The 16,262-nt window shown below is 45.7% G+C and overlaps 1 protein-coding gene across 1 annotated transcript in view; it reads right to left on the bottom strand.

The window, feature by feature from the left end:
• ACTR3 (actin related protein 3) overlaps positions 1 to 16,262 on the bottom strand; it is a 478,950-nt gene that overhangs the window by 207,460 nt on the left and 255,228 nt on the right. Inside the window, exon 6 of the mRNA XM_086957055.1 lies at positions 7,437 to 7,544. Within this exon, the coding sequence (XP_086813181.1) occupies positions 7,437 to 7,544 (108 nt within the window). The remainder of the gene's footprint in view (positions 1 to 7,436; positions 7,545 to 16,262) is intronic.

A 16,262-nucleotide genomic window follows, 5' to 3' on the forward strand; every position in this document is an offset into this window, starting at 1 on the left:
CTCACAATCACACCCCAACTAATAATCCACTTTTTTCACAGGTGAAATTAAAAAAAGTTTCTCATTTTATGAAACCGATTGCTGAGGGAGTCCATCACAGTCTACAAGAAGATCTAGCAAGGTGTAGATGAGTATACACCCTAAAAAGGACATGTGTAGGCTTAGACCGGATCAACCACAAAGAACATACTCAAACAGGCCCTGAAAGGAAATGCATTTATGAAAAAACTCACACAGAATCACAGACCAGATTACTTTAGTATAAAATACAAAAATGTAAAAAAAATCAAAATCAAATAAATTGGACAAACATGTCCAGGCTATTATCAATATAAAGGAGCATCGCACTGGGTTGCACTGTAAGGATCTTCACTGATGAGCTCGGCACACACTAGGGTGTACACATAATTAACAAAAACAATGAGCTCTTTCCAAAGCATGTGCAAACGTAGTCAAATACGTGACTTATGTGGCTGTATTGGATTCTCTCAGAGCAAGAGTGTGTTGTGCATTTGATTCTGAAAGGAGACAGATGCTTAGCAAGTACACAATATTTCTCTACAAATAAACAACGCAGTCTCAATTCCTAGAGATTGTTCCTTCTTATATTGTTTAAAGTTACAACTTCAGCATAACACGGAGACCATAAATGGATAAAACTCTATAGAGGTTTTTACTTACGTAAACTATGTTTAACCCTAATTACAGATGTAGTTTGAAGTCTGAAGGGCGACAGTATTTTACTCATAGGGTGCAAGTATGCATTTGTAATGAACTCGTTTTACAAGTTAAACAGGATTCCTAAATATTTTTCAACAATTCTAACCTTCTTAAATAGCCACTTATAAATCCAGAGCCAGCTACTGCCTCATGCAACTGGGCTTCCGAGGCCCCTGAGTGAGTACACCAGCATGCACCAGACACCACCAGCCTCGGACTCCGCGGACACTGAAGTCCCGGGCAGCACTCCACACGGCGCATAAAATGGCGGACGCAGGCAAGCTCTGCTACACAACGGCCACACTTTAGAAAATCACAGCAAACGGCTCACCGGCAGAAGCGACCCGCATTAACCGCATCAACCTAGCGCTACCATAGTGGCTATTGTTTTTTCACTCAGCACCCCCTGGGTCCTATCTTTAACACAGTCTGGAACTCCTAATGCCCAAAATGGCGGGCTCGCAGCCTCAAACCTAACGCTAGCAACTGTTTTTGTGCAACAATACCTTCATGACAATGCTGCATACCCTTGGTGCCTCTAGTAAGCAGCTTCCTCCTGAGTGTTTGCAAACCTCGATTTTCTGTCTGTGGGGGTCCTGGACTTTCAAAACGACAGTCTGACAGTCTTTCAAAATGGCGGATGGTCATATATTCCAATTCACTACTGGGCACCTGCTCATATAACATGCAATTCGGCGATCCTGGCACATTTGGCAGAATTTGGGCACCTCTCCAGCAGATAAATTACCGGCCAATGGAGCGAGTGTGCAGAAGGTGAAACGACATACAGCTACAATTATGTGAATGGGTCACCTTTGACGATATACTGTGGTGTGCGCTGAAGGTTTGTACATTAAAAGTGTATTAATGGGCGATCACTACTAAAGCATACTACATTATTGAAGCATAAACCATTATTAAAGCATTGTTCAGCATTATTAATCTAAACAACGCGAAGACAGATAAAACCAAGAATGCCTAGGCGCAAGCTCCTGAGCCAAAAAAAAACCGAACAAACAGAATGACCAAACAAATGGAGGCATAGGAGCCCACCCGATCACGAACCGCGCCACAGGTAGATAAACGGCATAGAGGGATATCAATATATGCATACACAAGCTGCTCGTCACTAGTTAACACTTATAACCCCTGTGTCATGCACATTGGCAACTCTTAGTGCAAATAAAAAGATCAAAGATTAGAAGGAGCAAACAAATGAGAGCATAGGAGCGTACACAATCACGAACCCCCTCACAGGAGGATAAGCGGCATAGAGGGTTATCGATAGAGGCATTTATAAGTTGGCTATCTCTGGCTTCCACAAACGCAACACAAAGAGACGGTCTTTGGGCAGCATCACATAATAACGCCGTCATTCCCTACGACACCAGTTGACAGGAGGGGGCGCCGCTCAAACGTGCTACATAACCGAGTACTCACAGCAAGTCTCACCATGGGGGACAAAGAAACAACAAAAAACCTCAAGGGGCTCAAGGCTGAACCGCCGAACCCAGTGTCGCCCATCAAAGGCAAAAAGGATGTCAGTGACACTATGGACATTATACTGAATTATTGCTGTATAGTTCTGTGGTATCAGGTTTCACATACAGGGTTCGTAAGCTCTATATGTCTTTACTGTTGAAAGTTGACTGCCGCGTACCTGCTTGTATGATGCTCTAATGAAACTAATGAAATGTAGTACACTTGTCATCCTATTCAATGACACCAAGCCGTCTAATTTAAGCCATTCAAGCCATACTGCCTGCGAAATGTTGGTCCTTGATCGGAGTTATTACTGAAGTTAAACATACTGAAGTTTATACTGAAGTTAGTATTGAAGTCAAAACAGTTGCTGGTTTTTAGTAACTCAACCAACTACAAACCAGTCTTAAAATGAGCCTAATCTAGTGCATAGCACAAACTAAAAAGCTAACGATGTTCATTCCGCACCCCATGCGCATGACAAACAGAGAAATCCGCAATAGATGCCAGATTGCTCAGTAGAATCAAGATTGCTTGTGTTTGTTTTGTTACAGGTACCCATGGGACAGGATAGCTCTGGAATGCATGCACATGTTAGCTAATGTTCTACCGTTGAATTAGTTCCCAATTCTTAATATGTTCTGTTTGTAAGGCCATGGGAGGGACAACGATGTTCTAGTCACCATGCCTTTCAGCAACGTTTGGGGTTGGTTGGGATGGGGGAGCAGGGGGGAGGGGGAGGGAAAGGGGAGGGCTAGGATTCTGTTTTTTCTTTTGTTCTTGGTCTATGTACTTATTGTTTGTTGCATAACAATGCCAGGGTGCTCACACTACCAATGTTCTGGAGTCATTATCTCTAATTCTGCAGGGCATGTTGTCCTCACTACGTCGGTTATCCAGATCTTCAAACTAAAGCTGTTGGGTTTAAAATTTAGCATATACATGCACTCCCACATTTTGGACTGGAAGGGTGGCAGTATACACGGGAACTTGGCTAGCATGATTTACCCAATTGTATTGAATCGTTTACTACATGCTCATGTCTACGTCCACAATTAATACACCCCTTGGGTTAACAAAGGTAGGAAACCTGAAAGTGCTTTCCCTTAATGTCAAAGGTCTTAATAAGCCTGTCAAACGCCAGAAAATCCTAGATTTACGCAGACAAAAGGGAGATATTGTATTCTTACAGGAATCCAAACTGGATGCTAAGCAATTCCATACACTCCGGAATAAATTCTTCACCGAGGTTAATGGCTCGGAAGCCGTTGGGAAAAAGAACAGGGTATTAACACTGATAGCCAAAAAATCCAACATTGATTTGCTTTCCTCTACGGCTGACACCAAAGGGAGGTGGGTCACAACAAAATTACTAAAAGACGATACAGAATTCTTTGTCACAAACGTCTATGCCCCAAACACATGTGACTTGAAATTCTGGTCGGACCTAACGAAACAAATCTACAGTATTCCGGACTCAGCAGTCCATATTCTCGCAGGAGATTTTAACCTCCCCTTTGACCCGACTCTTGATAGGGCCTACCGGTGTTCTTTTCACAGTAACAGATCACACAAGGCCTTAATCAACCTTTGCGACCGATTCCATCTAATCGATCCATGGCGGCTGCAAAATCCTGATGGGAGGGAATACACATTTTACTCTTCCCCTCACGACTCATTCTCTCGAATTGATTTATTTATTACAAAGAACGCCATTCCCAGAATAGAAGACACGTCCATAGAGCCGAGAGTTCTATCTGACCACTCCTGCATCACACTATTCATTTCCAATGTGAAACCATCCACCCGCCAGTCACTTTGGCGCCTTAATGATGAAGTTCTCGAACAAGAACAACATTGGTCCACCATTGAAGCTGCCATTAAGGGCTACCTGGAACACAACAGGGGGGATTCCACTGATTTGACCCGTTGGGAGGCATTAAAAAGTACAATTAGAGGGGTTATTATTAAGATTAAATCTGCCATGAACAAAAACCACACCAAGAAGCTAGAGAACCCAGAGAAAGAAATATCTATTTTGGAAGCTAGACATCTGCTTGATAGGAAAGAAGAGACACTTAATAAGTTGGCCAACAAAAAGTATGAGTACAATAAAATAGTGAGCGAGAAAGCAGGGGTGTGGCTAAACAGGAGAAAACGGTTTAAATTATAGGAGTCAAATAAAGCTTGGAAAAGTTTAGCAGCTTATCTTAAATTCAAAGTGCAGAAAAACACAATCTCTATCGTGGATCAGATGGGAGTGGCTCACTCCGACCCTATCAAAATTGTGGACATATTTCAAGATTTTTATGAACGTCTTTACGCCAAGAATACAGAAGTCGAAGGAAACAAGATTAAAGATTATTTAGGAGAATGCCGCTACCGTCTCTCTCCTCGGAAGAGCAAGCAGACCTTAATAGCCCAATTACGAGCCTGGAAGTTGAGAAAGCCATAATATCGCTAAAATGTGGGAAGGCCCCTGGACCAGACGGGTTTACTGCCAGATTCTATAAATGATTCTCCTCTGTAGTATCACAACCACTCTTCACATGTTTCGGGAGATCAATGAGACAGGGGAAACAAAAGGTACATGGTCAGAAGCCATTATCGCGGTCTTACCCAAAGATGGAAAGGACCCAACATTGCCTAAGAATTATAGGTCCATCTCACTTACTAATCTAGACTGTAAGCTTTTAGCCTCGATTTTAGCTGACCGCCTCCAGGGAGTTTTACCCAAATTCATACACTCGTCTCAGGCAGTGTTTTTGAAATACAGGCTGTCCAGTGAGAACACCAGGACTCTAGCACATGTGCTTGAGAAAGCGAAGCTCCTAACCACCCCTACTGCAGCAATCACACTCTATGCCGAAAAGGCGTTTGATAAAGTAGACTGGACGTATTTGGAGGCTGTACTAAATAAATTTAACCTGGGAGCATCATTTAGAAGGATGATCAGGTCTCTATATTGCTGTCCATCAGCAAGGGTTAGAGCAGGGGGGTCCTTCTCAACATCGTTCCGTCTACATCAGGGACCCAGACAGGGATGCCCCCTCTCCCCCTAACTGTTCCTATTGGCTATTGAACCATTTCTACACCACATAAGGTGCAATAAAGATATTATCAGGAATTTCCTTTAAAGACTGCACGATAAAAATAACGGCCTATGCGGATGTCGTCTAGTCCTCTAAGGAAAGGCGGATGAGGCTATACCAGCCCTCCTCACCACTATCGAGGAGTTTTCAAAGGTCTCCGGTTATAAATTAAACAAAGACAAAACAGAAGTCAAACTACTAAACAATCAAGGAAATAAGGAGATTCTAGGGGACTCTGGTCTAACTTGGCAGCCGGGCTGTTTTAAATACTTGGGGTTGGATTTTGACAGGGACCCAATATCTACGTTACGAATTAACGAAAATATACTCCTGAAGAAAATTTCCAAATGACTCGACAGTTGGTCTCCTAAATATTTACCCTGGTGGGGTAGGGCTGAAACCCTGAAGATGATGGTAACCCCTCTGGTAAGCTACTTAGCAAATATGTTACCACTGACCTTTTCAGACGATTTCTTACATAAGGTAGATAAGCTATTTGGTATATTCTTGTGGCAAGGGAAGAAGCCTAGGGTATCAATGAAAAAGCTACAACTAGCTAAAGAAAAAGGCGGCCTGGGCCTCCCTAACTTCAGACATTACCAAACTGCGTTCCTACGTAAGCAGGGTGCCCAATGGTTAAGAGACGACTCGGCCTACACCCCACTGTGGTTGGATGTTGAAAGAGCCATCATTGGCAATATTCCCCTCCCTGCCCTACTCACCATGGAGCTTACACATCTGCCCCCTCGAAATACATCTTGTTGAACGCAAGACGGGCACTTCTGAAAGTTGATCAATCCCAACACACAGGCTTGAAGCTCAAAAAATCCACCTCCATAGCCTTATGGCATAATCCTGCAGTAAAAATCAATGGAGAACCTCTCCAATGGGAACACTGGTCTAAAAAAGGCATCAACCTGGTGAGTGACCTTTATGAGGGAAGTAACCCACTACCGTTCTCTTCACTCCAAACCACACACTGTCTTGCGCCGATAAACTTTTACAACTTTCTGAAATTAAAGCGCTCCTGTCTGCTCGCTCCTTGACGCCCTCTGTACCATGGCTTTGGAGCAACATTACTCGTATGAGAACGGCGGGGCATTTCGTCTCTAAGGTTTATAAACTTCTCCACCCTCTACCTCAGAAAACACAGACGGAATGAGACAAGATGGGAAACAGAGCCCAACGCAACGGGTCTGACTTTTGAGTGGGATACAATTCACACCACGGCCTTCAGGAACAAGGTCTCCCCTATACTGTCACAAACTAAATACATGTTAATTAACAGAACATACTGGACACCAGACAAGCTTTTTAGACTTCACCTAAGAGACAGCCCTAAATGTTGGAATTGCGACTCAGGAGTAGGGGACCTGGCCAATATGCTTTTTAATTGCCTCTCTTTGATAAAATATTGGGAAAGAATCTTTGAATGCATAGAGCATATTTTTAACATCAAGCCTGCAAGGGAATTTGTTTATGTCCTACTAGGAGTACTAGACCCAAAACTGGCTAATGACAATGACCGCCAGCTCCTTGACCTGTTACTCACTCTAGCATGCAAAGTTGTGTTATATAAGTGGAAGAATGCCTCTGAAGTGTCGTTCAAAATGTGGCAAGAATGGTTGTCCTTTTTAAGAGGAGCGGATAACCCTGCCCTACACTCCTCGCCATTGCGCGCTTCTCATAAAAAAAAACTATGAAATCGCTTGATGCTTCCTCCTTTTCATTTGACCCGCCGTAGGTACTGTAGGTATATCTATACGCTTCCCTGTAATGTGTAGTTGTTGCAGAACTCATGTTACACACCATGACTGCCGTGGACAAACCACCAATCTCGCGATATTATTCCCAAAGATCACCCGATTGTGGGACATATATAGATGCTACTGATACGAGACCCTAGACAGGTACATTGTATATGCAACTGTATATGCTGTGCAGCGTTTATTGATTTGTATTACGTATGATTTCGTTAGAAATAAGTATGTATGTAATTCATTGTAATTTATTATATGATTCAATGTATTTATATGCTTTATTTTTCTTTTCGCTTTCTTGTCTTGTTTTCCTTCTATTTCTTTTTTCAAATAAAAACGATTTGAATTTTTTTTTAAAGTAGGCAATGCCCTATAAACTTACCACAGGAATGACATGGGTGACACCATCTCCACTGTCTATAACTGTGCCAGTGAGCGTCCGTTCTCCCACCTGTCTTGACGTCCAGGAGGCAGCTAAGGCAAGGACGGCCTTAAGGGAAAAAACGCAAGAACATTGCTAAAAATCCAATTGTTATGTTTCCAAATATTTATTCCTGTTTTTAACAGTCAGACACCTGAACTCTTCAAGTAGTTGAGTATTCTTTTCTCATGCCTCAAGAGGCCATTAGAACCATACTTTCAACAGAACATTAATATATTATTGGCAGTTAACTGTTAATTTGTTAGACCAACATTCTACAACATACAGGGACCTATTTCTTGCGAATTTACAAACCACCATATGGACCCACAATTGCAGTTATCCTAGATGCCGCAAACTAGACTACTTCGGCAAAAACTGCATTTGTGGGGCATTCCTCTATCACTTCTATCTGCTATAATTGGCCTCTTACAATCACTCTTACAATCACTCATTTTCTGGTGGGCATCTTACGATCTGCAAACAACAAGGGTGATTTTAAGCAACCTATACTTATGTTGAAAGATAAAGCTACTAAATTGGTCAATTCTCTTAAATACTATAGTTGAAGCTTCTCCGTCTGAGTATGTATTTATTATTTTGGATTTGTAGTACTTTTAATCATGAAATTGACAGAAGAATTACTTTAATAATTGTATTTATTCTATAATAAATAGAGGTTTATGCTGTTGACCAGCTATCTATATCAAGATGTTTCCCAGACAACGGACCTACATTTTTTACTGAGTCAGAAACTGCGACAGTATAAAGAAGAATTCTATTATGAACTAAAAATATAAAGTATTGGCTTTGCACTCTTCTGATGAAAAAAAATATTTTATTTTTGGCTGGTTTTTCTCTTTCGACAAAACACGCAATAGGTTTTCTTTCCTCACACCAAATAAACCGGGATATGAATCAGCATATCTATCTTTGAATCTGAGCTAAGTTTAGCAGTTTTGCAAAATGTTCATTTTATGAGCAATTAGTGTTCCGATTTGTTTAAAAAAGTTCATTGTTTGCAAAAATGTGTTTTAATTTTATTACTCCAAATTGATATAAATATTAAACTTAAGCTGCAGTTGATGCACACAACTTCGAAAAGCAAAAGTGACCATAATGTTTGTTCACTTTCTACTGACAGGTTTCATTTAAATACAAATGGTAGCAAATAAACTACCTTTGAATGTTCTTCTATTCTAATTCATTTGATCAAACAGTAAATAAATACATCTCTGTACTTTATCAAGAGTCATTACAAGTTCCTTCAAGACAGGCAGGCTAATGTGTTGATGGTAATTTGATGATTATAAATATCCTATATCGAATGAAGAAAACAAAAATGCCTCCAGGGTGCCTACCACCAGCTATCTTGTTCGTATAGATCTTAATTTAATTCCACAAAGGTTTTATTCTACCTCAGCATTTATAGACTAAATAATTTGTGTTTTGCCAACTTTGCTAAAGCAAGCAGGTCAACAGCAGAAATTTCAGAACACATGCTATTCTATTGGTGGTTTCTTTAGAAGCACAGAATATCAGACAAAATGTAGTGTGATGAAGGTAAATGGTTTCGTATAGCACATGGGGTTTCTAAATGAAAAGAGAATAGTGCCAATGTTGAGAGTGAAGCATCATTACAGCAAAGGGTAACAGTGAAAGTAAACTTGTGGTGGGTGGAAAAGAGAAGGTTTTATGTGGACTTGGAGAGTTCACGAAGTGTTCACCTTTTGACTCTTAGTTATCATAAGTTTTTCAAGAGAACATAAATGTGTCTACAATGTAACGGACAGACTGATTATGTCAAACTATAAAGCATTAAACTTTTGGAGTTCTGTCAATTTCAACGTCCGCTGACTATTGTATTGGTCTGTTACCTTTCTCACTTGGCTTGAATTGCGACCCAGCATCTGCCAGCAATTTTGACAATTGCTACAAAACACAGTGAGTGGTGGAGGGAACTTCAAACTTTAACATGGATTTCATTAGAAGCTATTAAAAAAACATGCGTTTGAGTTCTCTGTATAGTACAGATAGGTATAACGTGTAGGATGCAATACCAACGTATATCATAATAGCCGTATTGGGCACTCAGATTTGCAAATGCTAAATTTGGTACTATGCATCGATCAATATAAGGCTTTCAATTTAAGGCTTTCATAGAAGGCTTATACCGACCATGAAGGAATCAGTTGCATGTTCGCACATGCTGAAGTGTAATCAAGGACTGTACAATCCTGTTCCCTCCATTTATAGTGATAAATCGAAATTGACTCAATCCATCTTGCTAAAGAAGCCTTTTTAATTGAACTTTGGTCATAAAGCCATCTTGTATTCGGAAATCTGTTTGCCCAGTCGAAAGTAATACTTCAAAGCTCTTCTTACATCAAGTGTATTTTCAGTGTGCAAGTAAATTCTGCATCTCCTTAAGTACACCCCTCTGATATATATGTACCAAATTCTCCTCCTCATGGAACTGCATAAAAGGGACTCAGAAGGCCAGGGCCTCTTGTGTACAGCCCAGCCTTTCCTGGCGCCCACGTAGCCAACAGAGCTGGTCATCCACCGAGAAGTGTTGTGTGCGATTCAGGTAAAATGGGTGCGCACATTTTGGGTCCAGACAGTAGAGCCTCTCTTCCTCTCTGGAAGGGTGCGGAGGCGGAAAGAAAGTGGGCAAGGTGATAGTTTGCCCAATGTGGAAGGCAGTGAAAACCTTTGGCAAGAAGGAAGGACAAGTGCGAAGCACAACCTTGTCCAGATGGACTGACAGCAAAGGAGACTTACGGGAAAAAGCCTGAAAGTCACTCATGCGAATAGCGGAGGATATGGCAACCAGGAAAGCAGTCTTCAAAGGCAATAAACCAAGAGGACAGTTGTGAAGCGGCTCAAAGGGAGCGCACATCAAATAGGTAAGAACCTGATTCAAGTCCCACTGCGGCATCACAAACTGAATAGGAGGGAAAAGGCGAGTAATGCCTTTGAGAAATCTATTTACAACAGGGGACTTGAAAAGAGAAGGCTGATCAGGGAGCCTGAGAAAGGCCAAAATTGCAGAAAAATAGCACTTAAGAGCTGGGCCACAGAAAGAAGGAACAAAAGGACTTCTGAAAGAGGGGCAGAAAGGAGATCCACAGTCTTTGCTGTGTACCATGCGACAAATTTGTTCCACCTGCAGGCGTATACCGATTTGGTGGAGGGACTGCCAGAATGATATCACAGACTTCAGGAAGCAAGTCAAAAGGAATCAACTGTCGCCGCTAAATCTCCATGCATGTAGGTGGAGGCTGGACAGGTTCGGGTGGAGGACCGTCCCCTGCTGCTGCAACAGAAGATCCTCCTGAAGGGGCAGTAGGATCGGGGGATCCATGCTCATACTGAGTAGCTCGGGATACCAAACTCTTCGAGCCCAGTCGGGGGCCATTTGAATGACTTGTGCCCGGTCGTGCCTGATCTTAAGCCCTCTGGGTAGAAGTGGAATAGGCGGAAAGGCGTACAATAGACCGCAGCTCCACTCGTGACCAAAAGCATCGCCAAGCGAGTGCAGCCTTGGAAAATCCAACGCTAAGAAGTAGTGACATTGCACGTTCTTTTCGGTGGCGAATAGATCTAACCAAGGCTCTCCCCCCTGTTGGAAGACCTTGCGCCACCTCCGAGTGAATACGCTATTCGTGATCCATTATGCACCGGCGGCTGAGTTCGTCCGCCCTGGCGTTCAACGAACCTGCCAAGTGTTGAACCGTCAAGGAAATGCTGTGACGTTCCAGCCATGTCCAAAGACGCAGAGCTTCCTGAAATAGGATCCACGACCCCACCCCACCTTGCTTGTTGCAATACCACATGGCGGGGGTGTTGTCTGTGAACATCTGCACTACTCTCCCTTTGACAAGAGGGAAGGAATGCTTTCAGTACAAATAAGATCGCTCAGAGCTCCAGGTTGATATGGAGCCTGGACTCCACCGGAGACCAGAGGCCTCTGATCTCATTCTCTCCCATGTGTCCGCCTCATCCCAGGAGGGACACATCAGTCACCACTGTGTGCTCCAGTTGGGGAAGGGAGAGGGATCTGCCGCTGGAACAACGTTGATTTGTGAGCCACCACTGCAACTGTTGCGCGGTGCCCTCCGAGATCTGGACGTACTCAGTCCGGTCCCCTTTATGCTGCACCCACTGGAACTTCAGGTCCCACTGCAGGGCCCGCATATGCCAACTGGCATGATTGGTCAGCAGGATGCAGGAGGCCATGAGGTTCAGCAGCCTCAACGTGATCCTGACCGAAACCCAGGAGAAGGGTCGAAAGAGCGGAATCAGCACAAATGTCCCGGACTCGCTGTTCGGGAGGATAAAACCGAAACTGCGCTGTGTCCAGAACTGCTCCGATGAAAAGAAGCTTCTGAGAGAGAACCAGACGACTGCCTGGGGCAAGCCCGCCTTCAACAGCCAGTCGTCGAGATAGGGGAAGACTGACACCCCAGATCTGCGCAGATGAGCTGCGACCACCGCCATCACCTTCGTGAACACGCGAGGGGCGCTGGTAAGGCCAAAAGGGAGCACAGTGAAATGAAAGTGCTATTGGCCTACCGTGAACCATAGGTAACACCTGTGGGCCGGCAGGACAGGGATATGAAAATAAGCGTCCTGCAAGTCCAAAGCTACCAACCAGTCTTGCGGGTCTTGGGCAGACGAGACCTGAGCAAGTGTGAGCATCTTGAACTTGTCCTTCCGAAGGAAGCGATTGACGTTCCGACAGTGTAATATAGGACGCAGGCCCTTGTCCTTCTCTGGAACCAGGAAGTAGTCGGAGTAACAACCACAACCTACCTCTGGCGTCGGAACACGTTCTATGGCCCCCTTGGCCAAGAGGGCCGTAACTTCCTGCTGAAGAAGTACCAAGTGATCCCCTGACATGCGGTGGGACTGAGGTGGCATGGCTGGAGGGGTAGTCTAGTAGGGCAGGGAGTAGCCCAGTCAGACTATCTGCAGAACCCACCTGTCCTTAGTGATGGTGCACCAGTGGCGGAGGTGACAGCGAATCCTGCCACCCACTGGTGTTTGGTGGTACTGAAACACCGGACTAGGAAGGTTTGGAGGCAGAAGCAGCAAGGGAGGTGGCGGACTGACCAGCCCGCTGGCCCCGTGACTCACCTCTGCGGGTCCCACGTCCGCGGATGCGCCGAGTCTCTTGCCGCACAGGACTGTGGCTCTGAAACTAACGTGTCTGGGTGACCTTTCCTTGGCAAAGAAAGGAGCGAAAAGCATATGCGGAAGGAGTGCGCGTGGCTGAAAGGCCTAAGGATTTTGCCGTAGCCCGTGAGTCCTTAAAACGCTCCAATGCACTATCTGCCTTGTCACTAAAAAGGCGAGTGCCATCAAAGGGCATGTCCATCAGAGTGTTCCAGACATCCCCGGAAAAGCCAGTTGTCCTCAGCCAGGCGTGGCGGCGCAGCGCCACGGTCGTGGAAATAGCCCTGCCCAGCGAGTCGGCGGTGTCAAAGCCACAACGAATTGTGAACTTGGCTGCATCTCTACCCTCAGCAATAGCTTGCAAGAGCACGTCCGTGCCTTCTCCGGACACTGAGGCAGCACCTGCGCAACCATTTCCCACATAGAATGGGAATAACTGCCCAAGAGGAATGCGGTGTTCACAGACGGCAGCCCTGAACTGGCGGAAGTAAACCGTTTATTTCCAAACTGTTCCAGTTTCTTGGATTCCATATCAGGAGGTGCGAAAAGGAATGCGCTTGGGGATGCAGAGGCTTGGACAACCAAGCTCTCAGGGGTTGGGTGTTGGGAGAGAAAAATGGGGTCGCCCAAGTTCTTATCCACAGGAGCCCCCGTGTTGGGCCTGGAACAGGTGCCCAAAAGATCGTCTGAAAATGTGTCATTAAAAGGGCAGCAGCGGCTCCATAGAGGAAGACGCTTGCCGGAGCACTTCTGTCAGGTTAGTCCTGACTGACACCGTAGGGAGCTCAAGGTGGAGCTCCTTGGATGCTCTACGCAACACCATAGAATATGTGCCACCCTCCTCCATAGACACGGTAGAAGGAGACAGTGAGCCAGGTTCTGGAGTACAATCCATATCACCTGCATCCTCCAAATCCTCTTCCCAGTCCGGGTCCAACTCGCACAGGGCTGCGAGAGGGTCCTCAGACCCCTCCCAGTCCTCCCCTCCCTCCCAACCTGCCGGGCAGGCGAAAAAGAGGGAGGGGGATGGAGAAAGGGATAGAAATTCCACATCAGCGTCGGTATCCGAGTCGATCGACATCGGCACCATCTCCACGTCGGGGTGGAACCCGGGGACGGCGGCCAAGGAGTCTGCTTACACCTGTAGCGGTGCCATAGACGTCGGTGGAGGTCGTACGAAGCCACCCGACATCGGCTGGGATCCATGTATGGATCCTTGGGGGACTCACGGCGCAGAGACAGGAGTCGTCGGCAACGTCGGGCTGGAGAAGAGCGAGGACCCCCAGTCGGACCAACGGGGCCCGATGGCGTTCCGGCAGGGCACGATGGGCCAAAAAGGCGGGCCATGGCTGAGGGGGAAGTCCTGTAGCTGGGCCGGAGTAGACGACTGACCAGGGAAGGGCGGGTAGGCCATCGTCAACTGCGCACGCTCCACCGGAGCCACAGGTGTTGCACCACCCACACCCTCAGCCATGTCACACGACAGGCTAGGGGAAGGCGAAGAGCGACAATGCTTCTTAGACTTCCTGTGCTTTGCCTTACCTGACTCCAAGTGCAGAGACTTCGACGAACGATTGCGGCGGCTCCACGACCGGTCCCTCAACCTCCCACGGGACCGGGACCTTGAAAGGCGTGGAGCCGACTACCGGGCCTCCAGTAAGGATTAGTTACTTACCTGTAATCCTAGTTCTCATCCAGGGGTATACTCAGTCATAATCGATGAATAATCCCCACCCATGTGCGAGATCCCGGAGGATACAGAAAATACACATATATATGCATATGTGAAAACATATACATGCAGCCTAAATGTTTCCAACATGGCAAAAATGTTGAGTACCTATACCTTCCCAACCCATAAGGAAAAGAGGAAGCAGTAAACAATTGCCATACAACAAAGATTTATTGCCATAGAGAAAGCTTGTAATTGCAGGCATTAGCCTGTAGGCTGCAGTAGTGTACTAAGAAACAAAGAAAAACGGGCACCTTGCCTTTAAGGCATTAGAGTAGGGGTACCGTGCCTTTGAGACCTGCAGGCGACCCCTTGCTCCTATGATGCACCACAGGTGACAGTTAGGTCAGTTTTTTGCGGGGGCATATGCACCCGAGTAGATCTGCAATCAATAAACAATAACTTCAAGAGAATGCTCGTCCGGGGAGGTGGGTGGGTCGCTTATGACTTTGATGAGTATACCCCTGGATGAGAACTAGGATTACAGGTAAGTAACTAGTCCTTCTCATCCAGGGAATACTCATCAATAGTCATAATCTATGAATAGAGTAGCAAGCCAACACCCAAAGTCTTGCGGACGAGCAACAGAGCATTAAGAACATGAATTAACATCACACTAAAATAGCAGTTATGCAAACAAGTTCCTCAAAGAGGCCTGCCCGACCTGGGCTTCGGCCTGCGCATCTGAATCTAGGCAGTAATGGCGTGTAAAGGAATGTACTGAGCGCCATGTAGCCGCCTTGCAAATCTCAGATATAGGAAGGTTGCAAAGGACAGCTGTGGTAGAAGCTTTCCCTCTAGTAGTGTGCTCGTGGTCTGCCCTGCAAAGCCTTGTTGGCTAGTTGATAGGACAAGGCTATACAGGAGACTATCAATCTAGAAATTGATTTTTTGGAAGCAGCCAGCCTGGTATTTGTAGAACCATAGTGGACAAAGTGCCAGTCAGACTTCCTAAGTGGAAGGGTTTTAGCAAGGTAAAACTTCAATACCCTCCGGAGGTCTAGAGAATGTAAAGATCTCTCCGGGGAAGTGGTTGGCTGAGGAGAAAATGTGGGCAGTGTGATAATTGATTGATGGGGAAATCTGACACCACCTTGAGCAGGAAGCTCGGATGAGTCCGCAGCACCACTCTATTGTTGTGGAAAACAGTGTACGGCTCCTTGCAGCACAGGGCCTGAATCTCACTCATCCTACGTGCTGACTACTAAGAAAGCAGCCTTCCAGGGCAAATGCTGTAAAGACTCCTTATGAATAGGCTCGAAAGGAGCACCCATCAACTTGGTGAGGACAATGTTAAGCTCCCAGGGAGAAGAGGGAGGACCTCACTGGCGGAACACTTTTTAAGCCCTCTAGGAAATCTTTGACCACAGGCATTTGGAAGAATGAGGTCTGGGTAGGAGATTTTCTATAAGCTGTGATAGCAGCTAAGTGGACCCTGATAAAGATGTATTGGCATTTATATAGCGCACTACTTACCCGTAGGGTCCCAAGGCGCTTCGACCGCTGCGAAACCCTTCCTGGCTTCCCTGAGAGATGGTCCCTTAATGGGTATCTCCAGGGTGAGACCAGGCATCCCCGGCGGTCTGGTGGGGCCGTTAGTGAAGATGAGGCAAGCTAATGCCCAGAGTTGCCGAGTGTGATCGCTGATCAGAGTGGGCACCGAGGCGAGAGAATTATCGAGTCCGCTGACCCTGGTCCAGAAACCTGCCGCGCCGGGAATCGAACCCTGGTCCCAGGCCGTCCTCTGCTCTCGGGTCTGCCGCCTCTAACCAGTGAGCCACACTACTTCACTGGAAGAGGTACTTTAGGCCTGACCTAGCCAAGTGCAGTAAGTATGGAAGAATCACTTGCTCCAGACCTCGAGTCGGATCAAG

This window comes from Lissotriton vulgaris, chromosome 2_1 (genome assembly GCF_964263255.1).
Source record: "Lissotriton vulgaris chromosome 2_1, aLisVul1.2, whole genome shotgun sequence".
Lineage (NCBI taxonomy): Eukaryota > Metazoa > Chordata > Amphibia > Caudata > Salamandridae > Lissotriton > Lissotriton vulgaris.